At 32.2% G+C, this 26650-nt stretch overlaps 6 protein-coding genes across 7 annotated transcripts; 3 read left to right on the top strand and 3 right to left on the bottom strand.

The window, feature by feature from the left end:
* Window positions 1–464: 464 nt before the first annotated feature.
* LOC116770058 (enolase) lies at window positions 465–3701 on the bottom strand. Its single transcript, XM_061527955.1, has 8 exons — window positions 3546–3701; window positions 3225–3319; window positions 2957–3151; window positions 2491–2743; window positions 2013–2209; window positions 1679–1927; window positions 1061–1212; window positions 465–930 (listed from the first exon to the last, which is right to left on the bottom strand). The coding sequence occupies exons 2-8, from the start codon at window positions 3294–3296 to the stop codon at window positions 747–749; spliced, it is 1302 nt and encodes a 433-aa protein (XP_061383939.1). The 5' UTR covers window positions 3297–3319; window positions 3546–3701; the 3' UTR covers window positions 465–746.
* Window positions 3702–3878: 177 nt separating this feature from the next.
* On the top strand, window positions 3879–4681 carry LOC116769925 (PRKR-interacting protein 1 homolog). The gene is made up of 3 exons (XM_032661134.2): window positions 3879–4111; window positions 4189–4368; window positions 4436–4681. Exons 1-3 carry the CDS (start codon window positions 4004–4006, stop codon window positions 4655–4657), a joined length of 510 nt encoding a protein of 169 aa, XP_032517025.2. The 5' UTR covers window positions 3879–4003; the 3' UTR covers window positions 4658–4681.
* Window positions 4682–5484: 803 nt separating this feature from the next.
* On the bottom strand, window positions 5485–13266 carry LOC116769929 (26S proteasome non-ATPase regulatory subunit 2). Its single transcript, XM_061527659.1, has 18 exons — window positions 13083–13266; window positions 12950–13006; window positions 12657–12875; window positions 12494–12579; window positions 12113–12319; window positions 11291–11449; window positions 10968–11097; window positions 10546–10771; window positions 9533–9766; window positions 9044–9192; window positions 8544–8646; window positions 7973–8139; window positions 7649–7766; window positions 7198–7361; window positions 6617–6801; window positions 6290–6495; window positions 5904–6022; window positions 5485–5763 (listed from the first exon to the last, which is right to left on the bottom strand). Exons 1-18 carry the CDS (start codon window positions 13155–13157, stop codon window positions 5569–5571), a joined length of 2799 nt encoding a protein of 932 aa, XP_061383643.1. The 5' UTR covers window positions 13158–13266; the 3' UTR covers window positions 5485–5568.
* A 531-nt stretch (window positions 13267–13797) lies between these two features.
* Window positions 13798–18258, top strand: LOC116769955 (cytochrome P450 315a1, mitochondrial). Its single transcript, XM_032661189.2, has 7 exons — window positions 13798–14287; window positions 14518–14918; window positions 14996–15199; window positions 15682–15818; window positions 15888–16082; window positions 17802–18017; window positions 18101–18258. Exons 1-7 carry the CDS (start codon window positions 14127–14129, stop codon window positions 18215–18217), a joined length of 1431 nt encoding a protein of 476 aa, XP_032517080.2. The 5' UTR covers window positions 13798–14126; the 3' UTR covers window positions 18218–18258.
* Window positions 16618–17803, top strand: LOC116769954 (cytochrome c oxidase assembly protein COX18, mitochondrial). The gene has a single exon (XM_032661187.2). The coding sequence runs from the start codon at window positions 16682–16684 to the stop codon at window positions 17762–17764; it is 1083 nt and encodes a 360-aa protein (XP_032517078.2). The 5' UTR covers window positions 16618–16681; the 3' UTR covers window positions 17765–17803.
* LOC116769953 (armadillo repeat-containing protein 5) lies at window positions 18249–26508 on the bottom strand. 2 transcript variants are annotated; one of them, XM_032661186.2, is made up of 12 exons: window positions 26103–26508; window positions 24884–25110; window positions 24543–24771; window positions 24045–24213; window positions 22958–23128; window positions 22356–22762; window positions 21874–22162; window positions 21589–21735; window positions 20732–20969; window positions 20484–20592; window positions 20219–20364; window positions 18249–20148 (listed from the first exon to the last, which is right to left on the bottom strand). In XM_032661186.2, the coding sequence occupies exons 1-12, from the start codon at window positions 26346–26348 to the stop codon at window positions 19389–19391; spliced, it is 3138 nt and encodes a 1045-aa protein (XP_032517077.2). In that variant the 5' UTR covers window positions 26349–26508; the 3' UTR covers window positions 18249–19388. The 2 variants fall into 2 exon arrangements, with proteins under 2 accessions (XP_032517077.2, XP_061383636.1); XM_061527652.1 differs by lacking the exon at window positions 24884–25110 and having other exon boundaries at window positions 26103–26244.
* Window positions 26509–26650: the final 142 nt, after the last annotated feature.

Here is a 26650-nt window from a genome sequence, read left to right as displayed (position 1 = left end):
ACAAAATCTTTTGTAGGTTTTACCTTCTCATTTGAATTGTTTATACTTTAGGTCTTCACCTTTTAATGCATTTGTGACGAAGAACCGGGTTTTTTGGGATTACTATATTATAAATGGTATATGTTGTATACCGTTCGAAAGAGTATTTATTGGAGAAGTGTTTAAAACCATTTTTATATGTCCCATACAGCACCATTGTCATTAAATCTGAGCAAAGAATACTACACTAACGAATTTGTTTCTTTGTAACGAAGTTGTGGTCTTTCGTGTACATATAAAATTGAGGTTATTTATTTACGTGTCTAAAATTTACGTCTTTATTTTTTTTCCACAGCGTATGACTTCGGTTTTATAGTTTATAATCAGGAAGCGGTAATGACTATGTATTAGATACATAATTCAAACGCATCAAATTATGCACACATACTCTAATGGGAGTTTTTTCATAAAATAAAATAATAGAATTCACTATAATGATATATTTAAATAATAATTTAAAATTTCACTTTCACTTAGGCTTACATGTATTCGCTCTTCAAACACATACTCAAATAATTTTGAAAGATTCAAATACAAATCATAAATAAGACAATTACATACTCTTTGCTTTACATATAACTGTCTACAGTTTTCTGTAATCTCTTTATATAATGAAATACCGACTTGTAATAGTAAATATTATTACTCTACAAAAGTATCTTAGAGTGTACATGATGTTTGCTAAACAGCTTCATATTCTTCTGTTTCTAGACGGGTCTGCGGAAGTTCTTGCCGGCATACTTAGCAGCGGCTCCGAGTTCTTCCTCAATACGGAGGATCTGGTTGTATTTGGCGAGACGCTCAGAGCGGCATGGAGCGCCAGTCTTGATCTGGCCGGTCGACAGTCCTACTACCAGATCAGCAATGAAAGTATCTTCAGTTTCACCAGACCTTAAAAAAATAGACGATATAAGACCTCAGTTATAAAATTAAATTGGTTTTATACTAATTGTTTTTTGACTTTGAATGTGATTGAAAGGTTAATTTCGGTTATTAATTACTAATTATTATTAATATTAACCTATGGGAAACCATGGTGCCCCATCCATTCTTCTTGGCCAGTAAGTGGGCATCAATAGACTCTGTCACACTTCCGATTTGGTTCACCTTCAGTAACAAACAGTTGCAAGCCTTCTTCTCAACAGCGGTAGCAATACGTTTTGGGTTAGTCACCTACGAGGCAATATAAATATTATTCTATGGAAAATAACTTTTTGTTCACTTATAGATAAAATTGCGCAAAACATTGATAATATTTTTAACGACCTTATAAAGAGCAATAAAATTTTTCTTGATAAAATAAATATTTATTAACCTAATATTTCTTTTTTACTATATTTATAAGACCAGATTAATAATTTTTTTTTGGAATTTTGATACCGGCCCATATGTAGATATATACACTTAGGTGCCCTTTAGACCGGATTGATTTTTAGTTATCTTCAAAGGTGTAATACAAATTTGGTAGAAAAAAGATGAAATAATATAGCTAGCATAACATAATATTTTTGATAAATATAACTGGTAATGCATGTTAAACTGTTTAAGTATAACCAAACAGAAGTAATAATTGGTTATCTACAGATTCGACATAAATGAGTAAAATCATATAATATTAATATATAATAGAATTTCTTACAGTAAGATCATCTCCAACAATTTGGATGGGTGTGCGTGATGTCAGGCTAGCCCAGGCCGCCCAGTCATCCTGATCGAAGGGATCCTCGATGGATACCATCGGGAAGTCCTTAATGAAGTCCAAGTAGACTTCAGCCAACTTTTCAGATGACAAGTAGTCGGCTGGGTTGGACTTGGGGTTCTTGAAGTCCAGGTCATAGGTACCATTCTTGAAGAACTCGGAAGCAGCTACATCCATACCAATTTCAATCTGTAAGAAATGAAGTGTGTAGCATTAGTTCGCAAGTTGAATTGATATTAAAAATGTATGTCTTCATGTTGAAACTTTGATGTACCTTGCCACTGTATCCGGCTTGCTGTATAGCATCTTGAATGAGGTATAAAGCATCTTTGTTGTTCAGAATGTTGGGAGCAAAGCCACCCTCATCACCGACAGCGGTTGAATCCAGACCAAACTTCTCTTTAATGATTTTCTTTAAGTGGTGGTACACTTCAGAGCCCATGCGCATAGCTTCACTGAATGAAGAGGCACCTGTGTACATTTTTTTTGGTTTTATTTATGAATACTCCATAACTGTTAGGTGTAACCCATTCATGTGGGTTGAATTTAACGGTAGATCTAAACATATAAGTTCTTCTTCTTATTTGTATGATACAAAGACTAAGACATTTGTAGTACACATCAAAATAAAATCATGTTTTTTAATTTACTTTATCTCAACTGCTCTTGATCATGGATAGCCAAAAAAAATTATCATATTTAGAATAATAAAATATATCCAAAAAAACAGTGGTATAACCAAATATAATCACCAGTTGGCAAGATCATGAACTCTTGCATAGCCAGTTTATTTCCTGCGTGAGATCCGCCATTGATAACATTAAAGGCAGGCACGGGCAAAACAATGTCATTATTGCCAGCTAAATCAGCGAGATGCTTGTAGAGAGGCACACCCTTCTTAGCTGCACCAGCCTTTGCAACAGCTAACGAAACCCCGAGGATTGCATTGGCACCAAGTTTGGACTTATTCTCAGTACCATCCAAACCGAGCATAAATTGATCAATCTAAAAAAAATATTAATTAATAGTAAAATTACAGAAACAGACAAAGCTGCCTATTTTTAATAATAATAATATAATATTTATATTCACAACTATAGGGTAAGGTATGTATTAAATCAAATTTTCAAGTGTTATATTTAATATCAACTGAATAATTAAATAGGGTTCTTGTAAATCAATATTACCTAAAATTATTAAACAAAATGAGTAACTTACATCTTTTTGTTGGGTGACCTCCAAATTCTGTTTCAATAATTCAGGAGCAATGATGGAATTGATGTTCTTGATGGCTGTGAGGACACCTTTTCCGTGATATTCACCCTTTACATTGTCTCTGAGTTCTAGAGCTTCATGGACACCAGTAGATGCTCCAGATGGTACAGCAGCACGGAAAAGGCCTAAGTCTGATACCTATAAGAATTATTGTACTAAATAATTATTAGTCCAAATCCTAAACAAGATTTAAATGTTACGTTACACTTACGAGATCGACTTCGACTGTGGGGTTACCGCGGGAGTCGAAAATTTGACGTGCCTTGATTGACTTTATTGGCATTTTGGCTAAAAGATTTATCCTTCCTGTAATTTTCATGATGCCGTAAAATCAATTCTTATTATTATTATATGTAATCAGAGAATCCAAAATATTTTTTTTATAAATAGCGGACTAAATTTTAAGTTTAACAATCATTATAATGATTATCTAAGCAGTTGGATAGTTATTTGAAAAGCGTTAAAAATATATATTGAACTGTTACTTTAAATTTTAAAGCAATACTTTTTTAATTAACAACAATTTACTCACCTTAGAATTGTTAATAGGGTATCAAATCGAAGATTGACTTCTTTAACCTTCACTGACTAAAAATTGAAGTAATATTGCCGGTTCACGACAAGAGCACTAAAGGTTTAACCTTCACAAGGTGAAAATAGTGATGTGTACTACAAGATTATCGAGAATCTAAAATAACCCTCTATAAATATAAGGAAAAAGTTATTGGTGAATAAATTATTTCATTCTTAATTGATATATATATTTTTATTTATATAGTTTTGTGATTAAAACTATATTTTTTATAATTGTTGTGTCACAGTTTCTATTAAAATGAATGCACATTGGTATATGACATATGTCATGACTGTCACCAGCTAGTAAAATTACTATACCGCAAAATAGAAGCTTATTGTTGATAAATTGTCAATATTTGGTACTGTTCTATATTTACCTGCTGTAATTCATTTCATATAATCATTAGAATAAAAATGAGTAGTAAAACAAAAAAATCTGATGAGGAAGAAAAGAAGCCAGTTGTAATAAAAAACGCAACTGATATACAGAGATTAAAACTAGAAAAGCTTATGAGAAACCCTGTAAGTCATACTTTTTTATATACTCTGATAAAATGACAAAGATTTACTTAACAAAATAATGATGCTAATCATTCTAGGACAAACCTGTTGTTATACCAGATGGACCAAGGGAAAAATCGTTAGCACCCCCTCCAGATTTTGTTCGTAATGTAATGGGTTCTAGTGCTGGGGCAGGTTCTGGAGAATTTCATGTTTATAGGCATCTTAGAAGAAAAGAATATGCCAGACAAAAATTTATACAAGAGAAGAGTGAAAAGGTATTACTGCTTAATATATTTTTTATTTCTTAATTTACTTATTTTATCAAGAATAATCTTTTAACAGGAAAAACTTGATGAGGAATATCAAAGAAAGTTAGAAGAAAATAAAAAAATTGCTGATGAAAAAACTGCTAAGAAAAGGGCAAAAAGATTAAAAAAGAAACTCAAAGCAAAATTGAAAGAAAAGAAACCTAAAGTAGACAATGGTCCAGAAAATAAAGAATCTTCACATTCGGAGGATAGCGATAAGTCAGATACAGAAAATACCACCAATGAAAACACTTGATGGCAAATAAATTTTGTAATAAAATAGTTTTTTACTCTCTAATGAACAATATTTATTCTTAAAAGGTCTTATGAAAATACTTTTACTTGTTAGTAATACCATTTGTATTTTAAGATAATTGTTATTTAAATTAAAAACAATTTAAATCATTACATATCTTATCAAGGGACATATATAATAAAGAAAATAATTTTAAAAAAGCATTTTAAGGGTTAACACTTTAATTTATATTAATAGTGGAGGAAACAAGGTTTTTATCTTTGGAATTTTTGTTATTTCTATCAATATGACTGGAAATATTATTGTATCAGACTTATCTCATTATCTTTTAAAAGAATCATATGCTTAGGAACACTATTTTTATCCCTTGAATAGACCTCAGATTAAATGATTTGTTATCCTTTAGTCCTAGTGTTAAGCCTAGTTACCTTTTTTGGTGTGTGAGTAGTGATAAAGAAAGAATATACATATATATATATATATATATATATATATATATATATATATATATATATATAGGAAGATAGAGCTTTATTATTAACATCCCTTTGCATGCATGACATGCGCAGACCCGACCCATGCAGGATACTATTTCGTGTGGGTTAGAAATCACGCGCTAGCAATTAAATCATGTAACTATCGCGAAGCTTGACGACACAATGAGTAATATTGACATTTGCTAACCTTCCCCTTCCTGCAGCTCACATTCCTTAAAGCTCAGGTGGTAGCATTATTCCAAGGACTATACAGACTTATTTATCAGAAAATGCTTAAAACTTATTCTTATTCAAGACGAGAAATTAACAAAAAAAAAAAAAAACATCAAAAAGTTTGTCATTAGACATTTATTATTAGGAAATCGATAGAACATTAATAAAACATTAATACTATGAAAGCTATAATTATTATGTTCACTGGACAGATGCCATGACACTGTCTTCATTTTTCTTAAGAATGACGAATCCTTCCATGACCGGTGATAGTGGTATATATTCGTCAGTAGCTAACTCTGCACGTTCACCGAAAGATAGCAGCACAGGTGTCGTATGTGTGTGTGAACCAGCGATGGTTTTCGGTGTACCGGCCTTACCAATAACGTCAACAGCCTGAAAAATCATGATTTTAGTACAGAAAAAATATTTACACAAGGTACAGATAATTAAAAACTGTAATAAAATTCAATACAGATTATAAATCGTTATAAACATAGTACAGATGAATTAAAAATAATATTTTAATACATTACCTGTCCAACACGGACGCTAACGTTTAAGGGCTGTAGGTTTTCATCTAGAGTGACCAACCAGCGAGGTTGCATCGCAGTCGCCAACACATACAGGAGGTAGTGAGATTTACCGAGGATTACTGGAATACAAAATGAGAACTTAAATTCTAAACGACCTTCATACATATGTACATATATACAAAAAAATTACAGTACTATATGCGCTACTATTTCTATATTGAACCAAAAATGCCTCTAAATAAAGACAATTTATATAATCATTACGAGTAATGATATGATAAATTATCATTGATATTAATTTATATATAACTAATAAGGTGACAGATTCTGAACTCGAGTTTTAACAAAAGGTAAAATATTAAACAAGTAAGAGATGAAATACTAACTATTCTTGCAGTCTAGGAAGGCTGTGAGTACAACAAGCAGTCCGGCGAGTGCGGGCTGGTTGAGAAGTCGACGGTCCGAGTGAGCCGGACACAGTGTGACTGTGCCCTTACCAGCGTGACAGAGACCTTGAGCCAGCCGGACCATGAACAAATGGACCGGGGATTTCCCGTGGTATAAGGCCAACGCACGCAGCATAGTCGCCAGTCTGATAAAGATAAAAAAAATATAAGGTTTTATTTACTCCTAGAAATAATAGTTTTTTTTCATTCAGGTAAGAGGTTTTAAAATAACTACTTTGTGTTAATGTAAAAATATTTTCATAATACCTGGCATTATTTGTCCCAGCGCCAACGAGTCCCATGGCGAATATGGCGTTGTAAGCGACGTCATTGTCAGCGTCGTGTGAGTACTTGTTCAGTACATCTATGACTGACAGTTGAGGGTTTGAGACTGAACAAAGGGCGATCGCCAAGGGCACCGCGCGACGGACGGCCGGCTCACCGTAACGACCCTAAGATGTATAATATTACAACATTACACATATGCACATACACACACACTATTCCCAATAACACCTATGCGTTTTGTCATATTAAATATAGAGTGGAAGCCAGTCTCTGACGACGTCGATTAATTAATAAAAGATATTCGAATTCCTTCAACGTGAGTGTAAATATGTTTATGTATTTTCTTAAGTACAATAAAATAAAAACTCCAATAACTATTAAACAGATTGGTTTTTCGAAATAAAATTATTTAATGTTCAGCCGATTTTCAACGCAACGAACAAGAGACATTTGTTATGGAAACCAAGTTATGTAAAAAGTATGACTTAAAATAGTATTACATAATAACTAATTATATTTCGTCTCATATAATGTAATATTCACATTGTTTTTATACTCACGAGCTGTCCAAAGATTCGTGTACACATTTCAGCTCCAGTTTCCTCAGCCAGTGCTATAACCGCTACTCCCAGGGTAGCCACAGCCTGTACTGAAGACAACTCCTTGTTTGCCTCCTTCTCCTTCTCCTTTTCTTTGTCCTTACTCTTACTCTCCTTTGACTTGCCTGTTTTAGTAATTAAAACGACACAAAATATAGTTTGAAATGTGAATAAACGAAAATTTCTGTATATCTAATAAAATTTATAAGTTTTATTGATATCTTTACAATTTCTCATCAAATATCTTGAATTTTGTCTTGGAATTTGATTTTGGATTTATTTGAACAAAAAAAAAATGAAATTAAAAAATATATATCAAAATCTGTTAATAAAACTGTTATCTTCATATAAAAGATGTTTAAAAATATATATGTTATGTGAGTATTTTTTCCATTAATAATCTTATCCATACTTTTATTCTTATCATCCTTTGATCCACTGGACGAACTTCCACTGCCGCTGCCGCCTTCTTTAGACTCCTTCTTTTCTTGTTTCTTAAATGCTGTGTCTTCAGTAGAAGATTGCTCATTCTAAATGATATTAATTTTTTTTTTAAACAGTTATCAGGATATGGTTTAATGCATGTATTCCAACATTTTGAACATAATGTCACAGCAACCAAATAGTTTCTATATATGGAACCAAACAAGTATTGAATTATCTAAGAACAATGACGACTATTCTACAGAACTCTTAAGAAACCAATCTGAGAATTTATAACTTATGGTATACATACATCTGTGTCGTAATGCTTGGAGCATATGTGCAGCATCTGTTGAACAACCAGAACGTCCCCAGTGCCAGCATATGCACACATTGATAGTGTAGTCTGGCATAGAGACTGTTGGGGCTCAGGAAGCACCTCCAGGGCTGCCATAGTGGCTTCAGTTCGCTCCTTGCAACCTGGAATATTAAAAATACATATATATATATATTTGAATTTAAATTAATTTACCTGCTGTGTTTCACTGCTTTTAGATTCTAAAGCTGTTGAACAGATTATACAATTTTATTTATTAAAAGTTATTTATTATGTTACATTGATAAAAAAATTTAAAAATGCACTATAATTTTTGTGCACTCACAGTATACAAACTGATAATGCTGTTCTAATAATGTCAATTTCCAACAATAATATAATAAATGAAGGACTTCCTTCATGATGATACATTTGATAATATAATTAAAAATATTTACTTATTCCACCCACTTTCAATGGAGATGTACTCTATTAAAAAATATTTTTTGAATTTTTCCTACAAATTAATACTTCTGTTAATAAAAAATAATTCCGTATTTGTTCTTACCTAAGAAACATAATCCTAGACCCAGGTGGAGGAACCTGGCGTATGTTGAAGAATGCAAATCTTTGTTGTCATCTATCAGCCTCTGGATAATAGCACATGTGACCTGGCAAAATAAGATAAATTTTAAATAAAAATCAATCATTTTCAAGCAGTTCTAATAATTAAGACGGTTATAATATTATCGAACCAAACTCTATCTATGTATATACAAATAAATATCAAGCTTAGACAAATGTTTGAAATCAAATTCTACAATGTCTCCCAAGCATGCTTAAGATTTTTTTTTTCTGTCTTGGTAATAATCGCTTCGTTTATTATTAACTATATGAACTACTACTTAGAATAAAATCTGTATAATGAACACATACAATACATATATTGAACAGTACAAACTCGTATGATGAACACTCAATCAATCTATATATTTATGATATATCGCTATATATGAAATGATTGCAAGCAAAGTCAGCGGGCGTGCTAGTATATTGTGTATAACTGACGTCTCCATTGCATGAACCGACGGCGATGAGTCCACAGGCAACTGCGGCCAGGGCGCATATCTCTGGAGGTGCTGAGGTATCAGCTAACGCTGGCAGAAGGTGGGATAGAACGTCCTCACGCTGTGTACCCGCGTAGGCTATGCCAAGACCTGGATAGGGTTTGATAAAGAAGTTTTAAGTTTGAGCGATGACATTTTGTTAAAATTCAAAAACAGACATCGTTAGAATACCTAATCTTTAGATAGATTTAAGAGAAGATTACATAAGGAAGAAGAAACTTAAGTATGAAAGGAAATGATAATTATATTATACATATTTAGGTATTAGTTTAAACATTCAGCAACAAATTTTTATTTTTTTTAAATAGATCTGTATAACAATATAATATCATAAAATAAGGACATATAGTGGCAATTAATGTATTTTTATATTATAATCAGTAGCATAGCATCAATGTTAAGATATTTTTAAAATAATGAAGTGTTTTACCTAAAATACTGCCAATTCTGAGATTAGCACTTGAATGCAGAACATAATCGGACAGCAGAGCTAGTGCGGGGTCGCACTCATTACGGACCCCGCAATTCACTAGTCCCAAGGCCAAAAGCGCGCCCGCCTTGATGTGTTCTTCAGATGTATAGAGATACTTGTCTATGGGGGTTAGACCACCATCGACATCCCACAGGTGGATCATACCGAGTGAAGCTGCTGCTGATAACATACCTAGAAAAGAAAGTTAACCACATCAATATGTGACATATAATAATATTTTTTAAGGTCCATATAAAATGAATTTGTTAAAACCAGATGTCCTTTGCTAATTATCGTGACAAAATTATATATATATATATATTTTTTGGTACAATCATCTAATTTGCATTTTTTTAAATTGCATTTCAAAGCCTATAAATCACTTTTAGTTTCGATATCCATCTGTATTTATGAATTATGTACTTGTATTTGATTTAGTAGGTTCAGAACAACTTGAGATTAAGGAATTTGTTAGAAATTGCTGTGTGGTGAAGCAAAGCTTTTGAAGAATTTCTAGACTTTTCGAAAATGTATTATCCTAATTGGAAAAACCTAAGCCAAGTGAGATATTATATAAAAGAACTAGCGTTACCGGTCTGCTTCTCATGACATAAAATACAGAAGTTTAAAATTTTCATTGTTAATATCCACCTCCGCAATCAATATTGGGGATGAGTTCATATCAAAATTCCTTCGTAATTAATTTCTATGTGACATAAAAGATTCCTATCAAATTTGAAGCATATAGCGGGTATATTTTAAAATCGGGGACTTGTCATCAACACCCCTTATAGGTGGAATATCATAAAAACGTTTCTTAAATGACCTCAGCTCGGTGAAAGTAATATTCATTTAAATTTCTAGTCCCTACACCTTATGGTTCCAGAGATATCGTGATGTGTCTATACATCGTTGGAAATCTCTTATATGTAGACAGAATACGTTAAATATGTTAATTCATATAAATTTACCGTGATCCTTATTCTTGTACATCCATTTATTTCCATCCTCGGTGGTGACCAGTTTATCTCTTCCGAATCCTGCGTTCACGAAAGCATTCACGAAGGTAGCTGAGAGGTTCTGTCTCGCTGAGTCAACAGGATGTTCAGCAAGCAGTGAAGGACGAAGCGCCGAGCCAGCTGACTCGAGCCAGGTTTTGTAAACCTCTTCTGGTGTTTTAGGCTCCATTATATCGAGCTGGAATAAATATCATTCTATTTAATATTTGCTATATTGCAATATAACTCTTATTACAATTATATAAGGCATATCATCGATGTTTACTTTAAAATTGTCAAACAAGTCCTAAGAAAGTACATAAGTGTCTTATGTATAGGACTCTATATAAATATATTCAGAGATTAATTAAATTACACCTATATTATTTATTTACCTCTCTAGCTAGACTAAGGAAATGATCATTTATATGTGCATTCAACAGTATGGTGCGGAGATCTTCATCCTCCAATTCCAGTGGTACATACTGACGAGCCAACATATAGCAGAGTTGTTTTTTAATTAACCTAGAATAAAAAACAAACTATTACCACTAAGAATTATATTTCACATATTTTAAATAATTTAAAGCTGTTAAAAGTCAAAAATAAAAATCAAAAGAACCAAAGAGGTCGATTACTTTAAGATAATTATTATGGCACAATTACTTTTTCTGAATTAAATGTGCTTTATGTTTATATATATGATGTTTTTACTTACGGATCATTACAAGCATTAAAAACTTCTTCGCATTTACTCTTGTTGTGAAGTTGCATCGCTACCAACAAGGCACGAGGATATTCACCAAATCGCAGGTAAGTGTCGAGAACACCTTGCAATATTTGTGTCGATTCCGGCTCCACTACATAACTTGCACATCTGTTTAGAGGCAAATGATGAGTCATACGTGCTTTTTATGGAAAGTTTAATAGATTTTCTATAATTATAAATAACACAGTAAATATTTAAACAAATACATTATTGTGTACTTTAAAGATTATTATGCTAATCATATATATATGTGGAAAAAAATACTATTTATACAGCAAAAAACATTAAATGTGGGTAAGTCACACAGATTGTATTTATGTTTGTAGTAGTTAACGGAGAACACATAATATCAAAAATACCAAAAGCAAAATTGAGAGCATCCCCCTTTTTGGTATAATAAGTTAAAAATATTTACTAAATTAGTATAGCAGTACCATGTTCAACACAAATTTGAACAATTAAATAGTTAAATAGGAATAATAACTGTATACAAATTAATAAAACTGTCAAAATTGTTTTCAATTATAAGTAACATATTTTAACAAATATTATATGGATACACAGAACATAATATGAAAACTTTTTTCTTTTATTTCTGTTTTGAAAGAAATTACATTGCTACCTAGCTAATGTTAGGGGAAGGAACTAAATCTACTATTATATTAGATATTTAATTTATTTTTATTAATAGAAACCCTAAAAAAACTATTCCATGCAGATGAACTCTCAGCTAATTAATAGATATGAGGCAATGTATGAATGTTAACATACCCAATCAAATATAGACAAACACGAGGATAGTTGCTCTGGTCCATGTGCTGGGAGAGGATATCCAACTGATCAATCTCCATCAACAAATCACAGGCCTGGATCTCGGCCGAGTGCTTCATATCAAATGCTACTACATCACACACTAGCGGCATGAGGCTGTTCATATTGTCTAAGTTCCACTCCTCAGCAATCTCACCCTCAAGTTGCCTACAAATATTAAATAATAAGAATATGTCCATAAAGTTTTTGGCCTATTTAAGATCTTTATATATCTATACTTTTTTGTGGCTTTCTTTTCTAGTTCTTGTAAGTCTTATTCTAAGACCTTTATTTCCCAGGTCTTTGTCTCCACTTAACCTTAAATAACTGATATAACCTTACCTTACATATTCATGACCCCATTCACCAACATTTGAAAGTGTTCCCAGCATACAATACTTGAGGCACTCTCGTTTCTCTGCAGCATCCTATAGATGTAGTGATTTTGTTAATTTTATTCAAAAAATATATCTCTTTGTTTTATGTTTTACAGATTTTTACTTACTGGAGCACCGCTGACACCCATAGCAAGAACAGAAACAACATCAGCACAATATTTCTTTGTCTTTTCATCTTGAATTTTCTCATAAACTTGTTTTAATGCAGGATAATGCTCTCTCAAAAATTTCAGAGGCTTTGGGACAGATGTCATTGAAGTCGTAGAGGTTCTTATAAGATTGCTTAGCATTTGCAATGCAGGCAAATATAGATCAACATCGTTACCCTGAAAATTTTAAAAACAATTGGTTATCATTGTCTACCACAAAATATTACGACGACTATGTAGATTATAAGTACCACTAATTTTTCAACCAGCATATTAAGCTCTTCCTGAAGACGTTTATCTTCTTCGGACTGTAATAAAATTGCAATATATTTAAGTTAATACTGGTAATTTATTTCGACAATCGGTTTATGTTAAAAAAAATACCAAGTCATCATTTGGTGCGGGTGTTGGTTCCACTTTTTCCTTTTTCGGTTCCTCTGTCTTATTCTTGACCGTCATATTGAATATATATATCCAATACCTTTAAAAATATTTGATACTTTAGTTTTCAATTAATCGGTGAGCTAGAGAAATGATGAGATGACTTTAACAATTATGACAAGTCACTGTGTTTTATAAACAGATGAAAAATATGTCACAGTATCAAAAGCACAGAAGTACGGAACATAAATGAAATAATAACATAAAGTTTAATTGGTATTTACAATAAAAATGCAAGTATGTTTTGAAATTATTTTTTTAATAATATTTTTTTTTTTGGTATATTTTGGATCATATGTAATTTATTCGAAATAATAAGACCATCTTGTATATATTTGTAAACATGATAATTTATGCTTGTCAGTTAGCTATTATCTCTATACAGTATTTTATATTATTACAGGTCCTTAAGAATCGTTTTATTTGTGCTTACAATATGATAGGTTTTTATACATTATAACCATAAAAAAAAATTCTAAACTGTAGTCTAAGATATAAAATAAACAAAATAAACAAAACTAGTAGTGGAAAACAAGTATTATTTCGGGGAATAATAATTTATTTTCAATTTGATAATATAAGTTCAATAAAAAAAGAGGGTATAAATTTGACTTTCATAATGCAGCTGCAGGGAGATCTTATGTTTTATTCAATACACTTTTTATCATAGATAGCATCATAAGGTGTCAGGAAACAACTTCTGGAATCGCAGATTACATTTTGTCTTAGTCTACAATATGCATCGGTCGACAATACTTGAAATAAGATACATAGTGTAATACAGTGAAATAAAACTCAACTATATGTGTATAATATCTACATGCATCTAGCTCAGGCGACAAGAAATATTAGACAAGTTTTATGCATTGTTTTATATTTTTACGACAAAATAAGTTTTAATGAAAAATAATATTAAAATATAAAAAAATTTTAGATATTTAGGCGTCGTTAGTGTCCGTATAATACATAAATTTTTATATTACGAGAATGTTCCGTCTGAAAAAAATTTCTCAAATAAAAATTGTGAAACAAAAAAGCTACATCTTGCCCGTTAAAAATTATTTAACTATTTCTGATATGCCCAAACCAAAATCTCTGCCAATTATAGGAACAAAATTGGAATTCTTGGCTGCAGGAGGCGCGAACAAGTAAGTTTTATTACCTCTTTTGTTAATAACAAGTTTTGAGTGTTATTACATTACTGGAAGTTGCGATTTGAAACTTTGAAAAATCAAATAATATTTTAAAATATATTTCATAACAAGTTTTTAATGTTGATTCCAGTAGACAAATAGATTTTTTATTTGTAAAACTTCCATTTTTAAAAAAGTAAATATATATAATAAACATATAACGTATTGTTTGTCTTTCCATCTAGATTACATAAATATGTAAATTCTCGACACAAGAATTTAGGTCCTATATTCAAGGAAAGTTTGGGAGGTAATACGGATCTCGTCTTTCTAAGTGATCCCGAGTTAATAAAGACGCTTTTTATGAATTTGGAGGGTAAATATCCGATTCATATATTGCCAGAACCATGGGTTTTATACGAAAAAATTTATGGAGCCCAACGAGGACTTTTCTTTATGAATGGCGAGGAATGGTTGAATAATCGACGAATATTAAACAAAATTCTGTTAAGAGAGAGCGATGATTGGATAGCGGATTCTATAGAAAAAACCATTAGAGATACTATGCAAACGTGGAAATTAAATTTGGAAAAAGGATGTCGATTTCCAAATATTGAATCTGAACTTTATAGGCTGTCGTCTAATGGTTTGTTTTTTTTTTTAGTAATGTTGTACTATTTTATAATTTAAGTAGGAAATTATTATTTTTTTATTTTTTTTCAGTTATTATTAATATTTTACTCGGTACCCACTCTTTAGAGCTAAGCGATCATTATAATGAAATGTTGTCATTGTTTTCGGATTCTATGAAGAAAATCTTCCAGACCACCACAAAATTGTATAGTATTCCTGTAAATTGGTGTCAAAAACTAAATCTGAAAGTGTGGAGGGATTTCAAAGAATCCGTTGACCTTACACTGTTTTTAGGTAAAATTTACCCTTTTTTATATTTACTTAGACTAGGATATTTTTATAAAATGATTTACGACTATTAAATGGCGTTAGTGAGTTTTAGGTCTTCGCACTATAAAACTAAGTTTAAACTATAAAAAACGTAAAGATTATTAAATTTATTAATTTTCATTTGTAATCACTAATAAAATAAAATACGTAAAAGGCGCAGTCCTGCACTTGGGCTTCGAATATGGTTATCAAACTAAATAACAAAGATGACTAAGAATTTTATTTCTGTTTGACGCAAGAATTTATTAAGACGATGAAGTTTACAAGTTTTAAGAAGCTATCTTCTGGCTTACTTACTTAGTCATACTGTTCGAATTCTTAGAATTGGACAAATACTAAAGGATTACAAATATTAAAAAACAATAAAATTTACTATAGTAAATCTTGTAATAATTCTACATAATAATATTAGTATTAACTTATGAATGTATATATTTTTATTTTAGGAAGAAAAATTACTCGTGAAATGATGTTTAATAAAAACAAAAGCGATGGCTTATTAAAAAGAATGACTGAAGAAAATATGTCACCTGAAATAATTACAAGAATTGTATCAGACTTGATCATTGCTGCGGGAGATACGGTAAGTAAAAAGTTATAATTTTGTGATATCTTTTATGACCCCTGGTTATAAGTCGATATCTTGTTTAAGACAACATATACCGCGTTATGGACTTTATTGTTACTGACAAGAAATGAAGATACATTGAAGGAAAGCAGGAAAGGAGATCAAAAATATATTAAATATATTGTCAAGGAATCAATGCGATTGTACCCTGTAGCTCCATTTCTGACGAGAATACTTCCACAAGAGACGATATTAGGTGACTACAAACTGAGTAAAGGGGTATGTATACACTGTTTGATTTTGGTACAATAATAATGCACTACTAGTTAGTTTTATTTTTTATTTTATTTATTAACCATTAATATGCAGATACAAAATAATATATAAAAATATAAATTTTCATGTAAAACATTGTTATTGAGTTTCTTAATTTCAAAAATGTAAATTGTTTGTCATGTTCTTGGAAACAAATTATTTACAGCGAAACAGTAACATATTATTATTTTTTCTAGATGATAATATCCAAATGCAGACTGTTAGATTACCCACGTAATTAACCTCATAACGATTTTTTAATCATAATAAGGGTATATGCATTGACGATTTTAGTTTTGACATGCTTTTTTAATTAAGCATCTCTAAAGTAAACATGTGGATAATAATATTTTTTACACAATTAGGTACTATCTTACAAACTCATAGAGATATATGAATATCTGTGAAGTTCTTGAAATTATTCGGTGACAAACGGCAGCGCCCTTACTTTTTACTGTCAAGTGTCAATGTCTCATCTCAATTCAGAGCTGTCACTAGACAACAGTGGGGTTCTCTATGTTATGATTTTATGAGGTTTATTAATATATTTATGAGTATCAAGAATGAATTATTGTAAAATTGTATATAAATATAATGTCAAATCATTATTCAACAATGTACGAACCTTTAGTATCGCATCCCATTCAACAATAGACATGAGAAGGCATGACCTGGTCCAGTGCAATAAGAATACCATGAGAAAAACCATGTTACCACTTCCAGACTGCAAAAGCAATAGAAGAAACTTTTCTATTGATGGTGTTGTGAAGTGGCAAGAGCAAACATATCAAAGTATATCAAGTAGCAGTTTAGTTACCTACCTCCAAGATGGTTTACTATATTTTCATGAGGCAACCGGGTTTACTTGGTCAGCAACAATTATTACTACAACAATACTTATAAGAGCACTCATGACATTACCTTTGTCTATTTACCAGAACTACATACTGGCCAAAGTAGAGAATATTAGTCTGGAGTTAAAAGAATTGGTTAATGAGCTAAGAAAAGAGACATCAATAGCTAAGAAAATGTATAATCTTTCAGATAAACAGGCTGCCATGTTGTACAGGAGGTCTATGAAAAAACAGTGGAGGTTGTTAATAGAAAGAGATAATTGCCATCCACTGAAAGCGACTTTGTTAATTTGGTTTCAAATACCAATGTGGGTCTGCATGTCTTTTGCAATCAGAAATTTATTAAATATGTATCCACCAGATCCATCTGCAGTAATTACACTTATGGAATTACAGACTGGCGGATTTGGTTGGATTCCAAATTTGACAGTACCAGATCAATCCCTTATATTGCCCATCACCTTTGGCTTAGTCAATCTTACTATTATAGAAATACAAAAGATGTCAAAACTGAGAGAACCTTCAAGACTTCACAATATATTCACAAATGTATTTAGAGGTGTTTCAGTCTTAATGATACCTGTAGCTGCAACCGTTCCATCCTGTCTATGCTTGTATTGGACAACCTCAAGTTTGTTTGGTTTGGCACAAAATCTATGCTTGCTTTCACCCTCTTTAAGAAGAAAGTTAAAAATTCCTGAAGCCCCAAGTGAATTAGAAGATCCATACAGACATATGAAAGAAGAAATAAGTCTGAGAATTAAAAAAGTTCTACCAAAAGGATCATCTTAGCATGATAAGTGGAATTAAATGTATTTTCATGTTCCAGACACCAATTATCGCTTCCATCTATACAACGGGAAGGGATAAGCAAAATTTTTCGGAACCAAACTCTTTTCTTCCTTACCGTTGGGACAAAACAGATCCACGTAAAAAAGATCTCATTAACCATGTTCCCCCAGCGACACTGCCTTTTGCATTGGGATCCCGTTCATGTATAGGCAAAAAAATTGCCATGAAACAATTATCGGAATTCATTAGTCAGGTAATGAATATAAGAATAAATTATGTAATTAGCAAATAATTTACTAGTGAACAAAAAAGTCCTATATGAAAATTATTTTACAGATCACCTACAACTTTGACCTTAAATGTAATAACAATCAGCAAATAAAATCTGTGACATCTCAAATATTGATACCAGATCAGAACATAGATTTTTCATTATCTGTTAGGAAGCAATGATTGTCGATAATTTTGGATGGATAAATAAATATTTTATTGCATTCCACTTTATTTATCACCAAAAATTTCCTCGAATACACAGAGTATAACACACTTAGACACTCAGTTACATAGATAAATGAGATGAGTATACAAAGGTTAATATGGAATGTTATATGTGCCTCTCCATACCTAATACATAAATTTAATTCAAATCTTATATTTGATTATATTCACATTGTTACACATAAGCCAAAATAACAATTTGTTGTGAATTAAATTCTTAGACCTTTATATAAGTAAGTTTTTAAAACCTATAATAATTGGTGGAATTTCCAAAAATTATTACATTTAGTTTAAAAAAAAAATCATAGGATGATGTAAAGGAATTATGACGCAAACATTTACTCCACGTCATATACCTACAAGTTGTGTTTTCAAATAATATACTTCCTTTAGTCCTAAAAGCCAAAGTTTTAGTACATTTAATAAACAGAGGCACTAAAATAATATCCTATTATTATAAGGTTAGGATATTGCTAATTATGTTATACATTAAGAGGTATTGTAAATACCTTCACTAAAACATCAATTCATACATAATAATGATATTAAAGTATACTTTACTTCAGTTCATATTCTATTAGGCCTGATGTGTTCACATCTCAATCTAAAAAAAAAATTGTTTTTTGGTGTTTGATTAACAAATCTTGGCCAGAAAATTATTGAGGTTGGTTAGTTACCTAACGCTCAAAATTCATACATATTATATGAAATAAATATACATATGTATAGATATATCATTCACGTATATAATGAACGTACGAGTAAGAACAGCCAACGCTATTATTTATGATAATGTTGATCGTAAACAGGAACATTTATGGTTAGGCTATTTTGTAATAATTTTTTTTTGTACACATGTTTTGTCTGCCTAGTGGGAGTGTAATACATTGAAGTAGATTTTTACAATAAATACCTATAAATGTGTTGGTATTTACGTTAAACAATGCACATTCAAACATTGCTGTTATGTTATTCATAGAAAATATATACACGCTACCAAAACAATATAAAGTTTCCTTCACGCAAAATCACCATTGTTAAAATATAACTATGCTGGAGATCATTGTTTGTTGAGGTCTCGTTTGTTTTATCCCTCAATAAGAATTTGAACCCTGTTCCACTCGGATTATTTTGCCATTTGCCTTAAAAGCATAGCCTTAATATCTTCAAGAAACTGATCCCTGTATTGGAGGTTAAGTATTTTACTAAACGATTGATATCTGTTCTCGTCGGACATCTTCCCTGTAAGTATATACGCTACTGCCTCCACACAGAGGAACCCCATTCCATCGCTCAACGACCAAGTATATATTCTGTCAGCGGTGGTCGGGCCCAGTTTGAACTGTAATATAGCACTGCTTAATAATTCTTTTAATTTCTCGAACAAAAACCTGTCCGCCAATAACAGAACCTCCAGATTCGTCTTCAAACTTGGCGCCATTGGAAAGATTTGTAAGTCGGAATGGGCGTCGTAGAGGCCGCAGTCTAACAAGGTCAGGAGGTATTCCAAACCGCTCTTGGTGACATTCTTCAGACGGACACAGTTCTCAGCGGATTCCTTGAAGCGTCCCATCAACATGGCGTTAAAATATTCCGAATGCTGGCATAAAAAGTCTTTGTTCGCTCTAACAGTGGACGAGTCGTCCAGTTTGAATGTCACGATACTGTCCGGGGACAAACTGTCAAAGGTCGGTTCGTAGATCATTAGGACGGTTTCTTTGTACCTGTTCTCTAAGAGTTTAGGATCCTTCACATCAACGTTTTGTGCGAGTTTTGAAAGTGCTGTGACACATTCTTGTAATTCTTCTTTGCCATCGTCTATGAGATTTATTAATATGTTCAGACCGTTGCAATCTACTAAATATTTCTTTAATGCTTTTTCAGTCCTGGAATATTAAATTTTATTATAGTAATTTCAATATTGATGTTTTAAAATATTATGTGAACTCTTCTTACTTGACAATATACGGCAAGGACAATGCCAGTGTATGTTTCATTGACGGACTGCCTTTAAGTAGATGATAACTAATTTTTCCAATACCATAGCTGGATTCAGCCAATGAACCCATTTGATTCATTAATTTCTTGCAGAGTTTCATAATCTGTAAAAAATAATTATTTTATCTGACTTTATCTGACGTCTATCTTTACAACGAATATAAAACATATTGTAATACAAAATGTATAACAATTTTAGTTAAAGGATATTTTGGTTACTAACCTGTTTGCATTGAACGCATTCTGCGGCTGGGTGTTTAGAAGTAGTGGACATGCGATGCAGTCTTAACGCTAGTCTGTGCCTCATCACACTCATTAGACACAGGTCGCTACTGCAGAAATAATATTCGATTTATACAAAAAATAAAGATATATATCAAAAAAACAATTGGCATATTATTTGGCTATGGTTCAGGGGTTACAAACAGTTTCACGACTTCTTTATTCCCATAGCATAAAAGTGTATTTTACCTCAACACCCTGGCTAGTATCCTCGCCGCCCTGCCCATGGGGCGTTTACATTTCTCAACGTAGTCCATTAGACCATACAGACATTCCCGGGTGGTGAGGTAATCCATGGTGTGGTTGGGAACGGAGTCATCTCTGATGCTACCACAGGTGGTGCAAGTACCGTGAGATACGCGAAACAATAGTACCATCACACTCGCTATGTTTGTTTCCTTTGAATGTATGTTCAGCTTACTTAGGTCTAAAAATATAAAAGACAAATAAAACGTCGAATTAATATTATTGGAGTAGGTCGTGCGTATTTTTGTGAACTGTAGAGGGGTAAAACATTTTCTAGTATCAGCTATTCACATTTTTTATTGACAAATAAAATGCCTAACTACCTATTTAATAAAATTATTAAATTCTGACTGATACTAACTTATGAGAGCTACAGACAGCAATACTACACTTGTTAGAGATGGCACATCAATAATAACATATCGTGGGCGGTTTCACGAACGGAATCAAAGTACAGATTTAGTTTAGAGTAAACTGATTTTTGGTATAAATGTATGGGAAATTTACCTTCCGTACCAAAGATCAGTCTGCAAGACAGCCTTTTAATAAATGCTTTTTATCTTTGATACAATTTTTTTGTTTTTTATATCCTTTACACAAATAATTGTAGATCAAAAATTACTGGGATGCAATGTTATTAACAGACAGTTTCAGAAGTAAATTTGTTTCAAAACTGTATACATTTATATAGCAAATATCAATAGCACTGCGTAATGACTACATTCGAGGTTTGTGCGAGGTCTTCATTAAATGGTCTATCTATATTGTTACTTGTTACATGTCCGTTGGTCGTTCCTTACCTTCCATATCACATTCCCCTTCGTTGCTATCCTCGTCTATTTCGATGACCTCAACATCCTGTGTCTTGGTGGTAGTGCCTTCGTTAGTTTCATCGTTGTCACTGCAAACCGGTGAATAGCTGCCCGAGGCTTCGGAGTCTGAACTTTCTGGGAATAAGAAAATTAGAATTAAACTTGAAATGTTCTATTGAAAATAGATGTTCAATAGACAAAAGATGGCCGACAGACAACAGATAATAAAATGTCACTAGACAATAGCTTCCTTATCAGAATATAAATTCTTACCGTCCTCATTGCTTAAGCTGGAAGGAGATGGCGTCAGTCTGGTTGGACTCCACGGTGGATAAGGCGGTGTACAGAATTCTCCGATACTGACACCAGATTCAGGACTCCATTCGAAATTTAACCTCTCTGCGGAACCCGGACCCGTGTACTGAACATTAAGGTCTGGTAATTGGGGTTCCTTTTTCGGACTCGTAGAGGGATTAGATTGCAGCATCGGCGGCCACTCTGGACTTTTTGGCTCCCAATACACACCCGACGACCAGTCTTTACTTGCTATGTTTGTTGACTTCTATAGATAAATATGTGAAAAAATGAATAAACCTAAAGTAATCATTATTAATATTCCCTGCTCTAGTTATTTATGACATTAAATTAAAAAAATTCACTTCATATATTGAAAAGTGTGTCAAATTTTAAAATAGTTAATGCCTTCAGACATGTCATGGAATAGAGGATAAGCTGGAACCGATCGAAGATGTTACCTTTTTAGAATTCTTCGGACTCTTGGATTTGGATCGTTTCAGATTTCTTTTTTTGGGCGGAGGACCTTCCTCATTTTCGCTCTCGCTCTCGCTCGCCTCGCTCTCTATGGCGTCGACGAAACCGACGATCATGTTGTCCCTTTCTATCACAACCTTCATATCATCCCCTGTATCTGACAGCAGCTGACTCTTTCGTTTGGAAGAACCAGAGGCGGGACGGTAGTACATATCCCTGGATAGGTTCTGAACAGCCACATCGTACACAGAACCCTGGTTCACAGGTTTCTCTTTACGCTTGTTGCTCGCACCGGTCTCCACGTTGTGCTCATATCCCATGTTACGGACGTACGTAGTTAATTTGTCCGTCAATATACTAACAAGTCCTTCGCCGATAAGTATTTGGAACGCTGAGTGACAATGATATAAAATTGTTACTACGAACTTATATGAATATGATAAACTAGCGTACATAATTCCAGACTTATGAAATTTTTTACCAATATGGATGTATCAAAATTTTCAATTGTAAAATAAAATGCCGAAAAGGTTTCCAAAATTAAAATCTTGAATAAATTTACTAACTACACCGAAATATGACTTACAAGAATCATCAAAAACGTATTGTAGCAGTGCGTTCATCGCATGTGTGTTTGTTTTAGCGGCGGTCACCAGTAGAGGTAGACCGCCACAGCGGCGGAGACGAGATCTGTTCACGGATTCCCCGCTCAGTTGGGCCAAAGCCATAGGTGACCCGTCCGGCCAATATGACACGTCTGAAAGTATTCTCACTTTAATTATATATACATACATATTACATAAATAATTCTTTTATATTTAAAAAAAAAAATAATAAGTTAATAATATATGGATATTATTTGTGTTATTTAAGAAATTATTTATGTACTTGTTTGATTTACAAAAACAATTGACTGTTTTTTCAAGCTGTACACTTGAATCTTTGATGGAAAATGATGTGATATGTTATATTTGTTCCAGACATATTTTTATAGCTGTATGGTTAATGCATTCAACATCAATGTAGAATGTCCATATTGTTTTAAAAAGCGAGTAGTTTTAATCGAAACAATGAAGCAGTCTTCGGCATTTCGACAAAGATATGTATGCTCTAATTAATACCTCCTATTCGAGACTTGAGTATTCGGTGACGAAAAACTCGTTCACAAACAGTAAATATTCATATATATTGCTTAAACTCAACATATTTACTAGTGAACACACACGTAACATAAAAATGTATAACTAAGACCATAACACTATAATGAACCATAAATTATATAATGGAGCATGAACTCAATGTCAACTCAGAAGTAGTCTTCTATAGTTGTTATGAAATTTATATTCAGGAAACGGCTCACGTAATAATATAATAGGAGTATGAATTTAAATTTCTCTTAGTACGAGTAACAGAATAAGCCGAATTAAAATAAATACAGAATATAAATGAAAATAATATTATTCGGATTGCTATTACATATATTATTAATTTTTAAAAATTGCATACTCGCGACGTTTCTGTTACTTTGCAGTTTGCAGCAACCGTGATCACGAGTGTGTTGTTTTTAATATAATTAAAATATGCGTAGCAATTCGAATAATATTACTAGTTACATTTTAATGGATACTCGCTAAAGTCTCTGGTCTCATAATACAGAATATAATTTGTCAAACCCTTCTCCTTCTTCAGATTCTCTATGAGACATTCGACGAATCCCGCCATACCGAGCTGCGGCCGGCAGGACGATATGAAGCACAGGTTCGTCAAACACTTCATGGCTATCGTCATGTTTGTTTTTGTTAACACCACCAGGCACTGATAGCCGCGGCCGTCACCTTGGATCTACAAAAAATTATAAATATAATATTGGTGTGAACATGCCCGTTTGTTGCCTGTATTTCATGTGACAGTGATATAAAGCGAAATAATTTTTTTAATATTTTTATGAGCAAAGACAAATCGGTAGTGAACTCTGACAGAGAGGTATTAAAAATATCATCTTTAAGGAACAAATGGACGTGCAAAATTTTATTAAAGACGTGTGGCGGATGAAATTAAATATTATTTCTTAATTTTGTTCGTCTTCATCGAAATAGCGTAAAAATGTTATCACAAAAAAAACTAACTCACGCAGTCATTTAGGCTGAGCAACTGTAGTAATGTTATTTTACCTGTTCAGCACAAGACGCGACGGGGTGCGAAGTGAAACTCCATATGCATTTTAGGATGCCACCCATAAAGTCCTCTTGGAGCCTACTAGGTTCTTCGACGTCACTGTCGCTGTCAGAGGATTTAATGTAGCCCATGATCTCGCATTCAGATGTCATCAATACAGCAACGCAACGGATCGCGTTCATACTAATCATTTCATTTCTCTTCTCTTCCACCGACCACAACTTCCTATGTAACAATGATATTAACTTAAATATTTCTCATACATTTATCTGAGTGTCATAATACCTTCATATATCATGACCCTGTCGAAGTATAACGAGCTTCTATTAATACTAACCGAATAGCTCTTACGACCATAATGAGGGTTGCGTACGAGGTTTTTTTATCCCTATTATCAATAATGGCCATCAGCGCTTTTACCGTGCCGTGATTAAAAAATTTTTCAGCATTACTCCTGTCACGAGCCAAATTACCAATTAAACGGGATGTCCTCCCTAGAATGCTATCGCGACATACCGTATTTAATATCGTTACCAAAGGTCCATACGTATTCAATTTTCCAATCTGTAACAATCATATTATAATACAGATGCCACGCAGAAATCAATATGTGCTCAACTAGATGTGCGTCGCCGTGCATATAACTATAAACATTCAAAGACAGGATGCACAGCGTTATTTGCTTTACATTACGCGGCGGATGGCGTGGCGTCTTGTTTGTTTTGTTTCACGAAATATACCATTCATATGGATATTTCTTATTCTTTATATATTATAATTGAAAATTATATTTGAATTATCAGGTCAATGCTAATTTATAGATTGAGATATCTATCAATTAACTGATATTTTTTTACTAAATATGTGGATGCACTACATGTCTTTCGTTAAATTTCATTAGCTTACAGGAGTAAAAAAAAGCAAATTTTATAAAAAAAGATCAGAAACAAAGGAGGAGAAACATTTTAAATACTGTAGTAATAGTGTCACACTTATAACTATGTTATTTCTAAAACACAACCCAAATACACAAGAATAATAGATTGCAATGCACAATAAATTAATCTATTCTATTCTTTGAATTATTGGCATCACCTTATATATTTCACCAATGCCATGTGTGAATTAATGTATTATTAATAAAGATTATTAATTTGGTCGTTCACTGTTATATAAATAATTTATGTAAACAAGTTCAATTCTATATAGCATAGCAGTAAAAAAAAATCAGATATACGAAATACAATTAATAGTTTTAAGTTTATATTATTAAAGAATCTATTAAAAAGCAAAACATATGTTTGACATTTAAAAAAAAAAAATTGGTTGGTGTAGTCTTAGATATAATTTTAATTAATAAATATATTAATGAAATTTCTGAACAACTGTCGGTAGACTCATATTTATGTGTACAATATTGGAGCACACATAAAGAAAATCTGTTGATTAAAAGTGTAGAAAACAATGACTAGTATATAATCTTTTCAAAGTATATAGCAATCATTTTTCTACGAATATTTTAATAATATAACAAGAGATGAAAAAGAAAAACTTACAGCCATACAGTTTTTCTGATCTAGACACAGGTCCCCCAGGATACTTAATGTTAGATTCAGAATATTTTCATTTGGTTTCAGCAAATGTGGTACCAGGTAAGGAAAACCATTACATTCCCTGAAGAGTTTAGCTCCTTTCTCAGAATTAACAATCATTGACTTAATTTTTAATAAAGACTCTTGGATTATTTTTGAAGTTGAAGATTTAAGTCCATCTAACATGGCCTTAACTTGTGTTTTATCCATATTTATATGTAATCTCAAACTCAATATTTACAGAAAAAAAATTAATAGTTCTTATATTTCGCCATTAGGCTAATCCTAGATTCTCCCTAGTACCTAGACTATATCCAGGGGTCAGGTCCGGATAAAATAGTCAATACTTTTGCACTCAATAGTTCTATGTTGTCAAAGTCAGATTTGTTGCCTGTTTATAAAACATCAATCATATTTAGTAATGGAGAATATAGACAATACATTTACTCGACATGAAAGATTTGAATTATAAAATAAAAAATTTATAATTTTTCATTTCAGTATTGTCAGGA

Source organism: Danaus plexippus (assembly GCF_018135715.1).
Source record: "Danaus plexippus chromosome 13 unlocalized genomic scaffold, MEX_DaPlex mxdp_15, whole genome shotgun sequence".
Classification (NCBI taxonomy): Eukaryota; Metazoa; Arthropoda; class Insecta; order Lepidoptera; family Nymphalidae; genus Danaus; species Danaus plexippus.
This window is presented reverse-complemented; position numbering and strand designations above follow the sequence as displayed.

Coding starts and splice junctions, on each gene's coding strand:
- LOC116770058 (XM_061527955.1), bottom strand. CDS start 3,296: ATGCCAATAAAGTCAATCAAGGCACGTCAAATTTTCGACTCCCGCGGT. Junction 3,152..3,224: donor CCACAGTCGAAGTCGATCTC/GTAAGTGTAACG, acceptor TAATTCTTATAG/GTATCAGACTTAGGCCTTTT. Junction 931..1,060: donor GGCACCATGGTTTCCCATAG/GTTAATATTAAT, acceptor TATTTTTTTAAG/GTCTGGTGAAACTGAAGATA.
- LOC116769929 (XM_061527659.1), bottom strand. CDS start 13,157: ATGACGGTCAAGAATAAGACAGAGGAACCGAAAAAGGAAAAAGTGGAA. Junction 12,580..12,656: donor TGGGTGTCAGCGGTGCTCCA/GTAAGTAAAAAT, acceptor CTACATCTATAG/GATGCTGCAGAGAAACGAGA. Junction 11,098..11,290: donor TTTAATGCTTGTAATGATCC/GTAAGTAAAAAC, acceptor TTTTTATTCTAG/GTTAATTAAAAAACAACTCT.
- LOC116769925 (XM_032661134.2), top strand. CDS start 4,004: ATGAGTAGTAAAACAAAAAAATCTGATGAGGAAGAAAAGAAGCCAGTT. Junction 4,112..4,188: donor AAAAGCTTATGAGAAACCCT/GTAAGTCATACT, acceptor TAATCATTCTAG/GACAAACCTGTTGTTATACC. Junction 4,369..4,435: donor TACAAGAGAAGAGTGAAAAG/GTATTACTGCTT, acceptor ATCTTTTAACAG/GAAAAACTTGATGAGGAATA.
- LOC116769953 (XM_032661186.2), bottom strand. CDS start 26,348: ATGGATAAAACACAAGTTAAGGCCATGTTAGATGGACTTAAATCTTCA. Junction 24,214..24,542: donor TCGCGTCTTGTGCTGAACAG/GTAAAATAACAT, acceptor AATTTTTTGTAG/ATCCAAGGTGACGGCCGCGG. Junction 20,149..20,218: donor TCCTTGCCGTATATTGTCAA/GTAAGAAGAGTT, acceptor TTAATATTCCAG/GACTGAAAAAGCATTAAAGA.
- LOC116769954 (XM_032661187.2), top strand. CDS start 16,682: ATGAATTATTGTAAAATTGTATATAAATATAATGTCAAATCATTATTC.
- LOC116769955 (XM_032661189.2), top strand. CDS start 14,127: ATGTTCCGTCTGAAAAAAATTTCTCAAATAAAAATTGTGAAACAAAAA. Junction 15,200..15,681: donor TGACCTTACACTGTTTTTAG/GTAAAATTTACC, acceptor TTTTTATTTTAG/GAAGAAAAATTACTCGTGAA. Junction 18,018..18,100: donor TATCGGAATTCATTAGTCAG/GTAATGAATATA, acceptor ATTATTTTACAG/ATCACCTACAACTTTGACCT.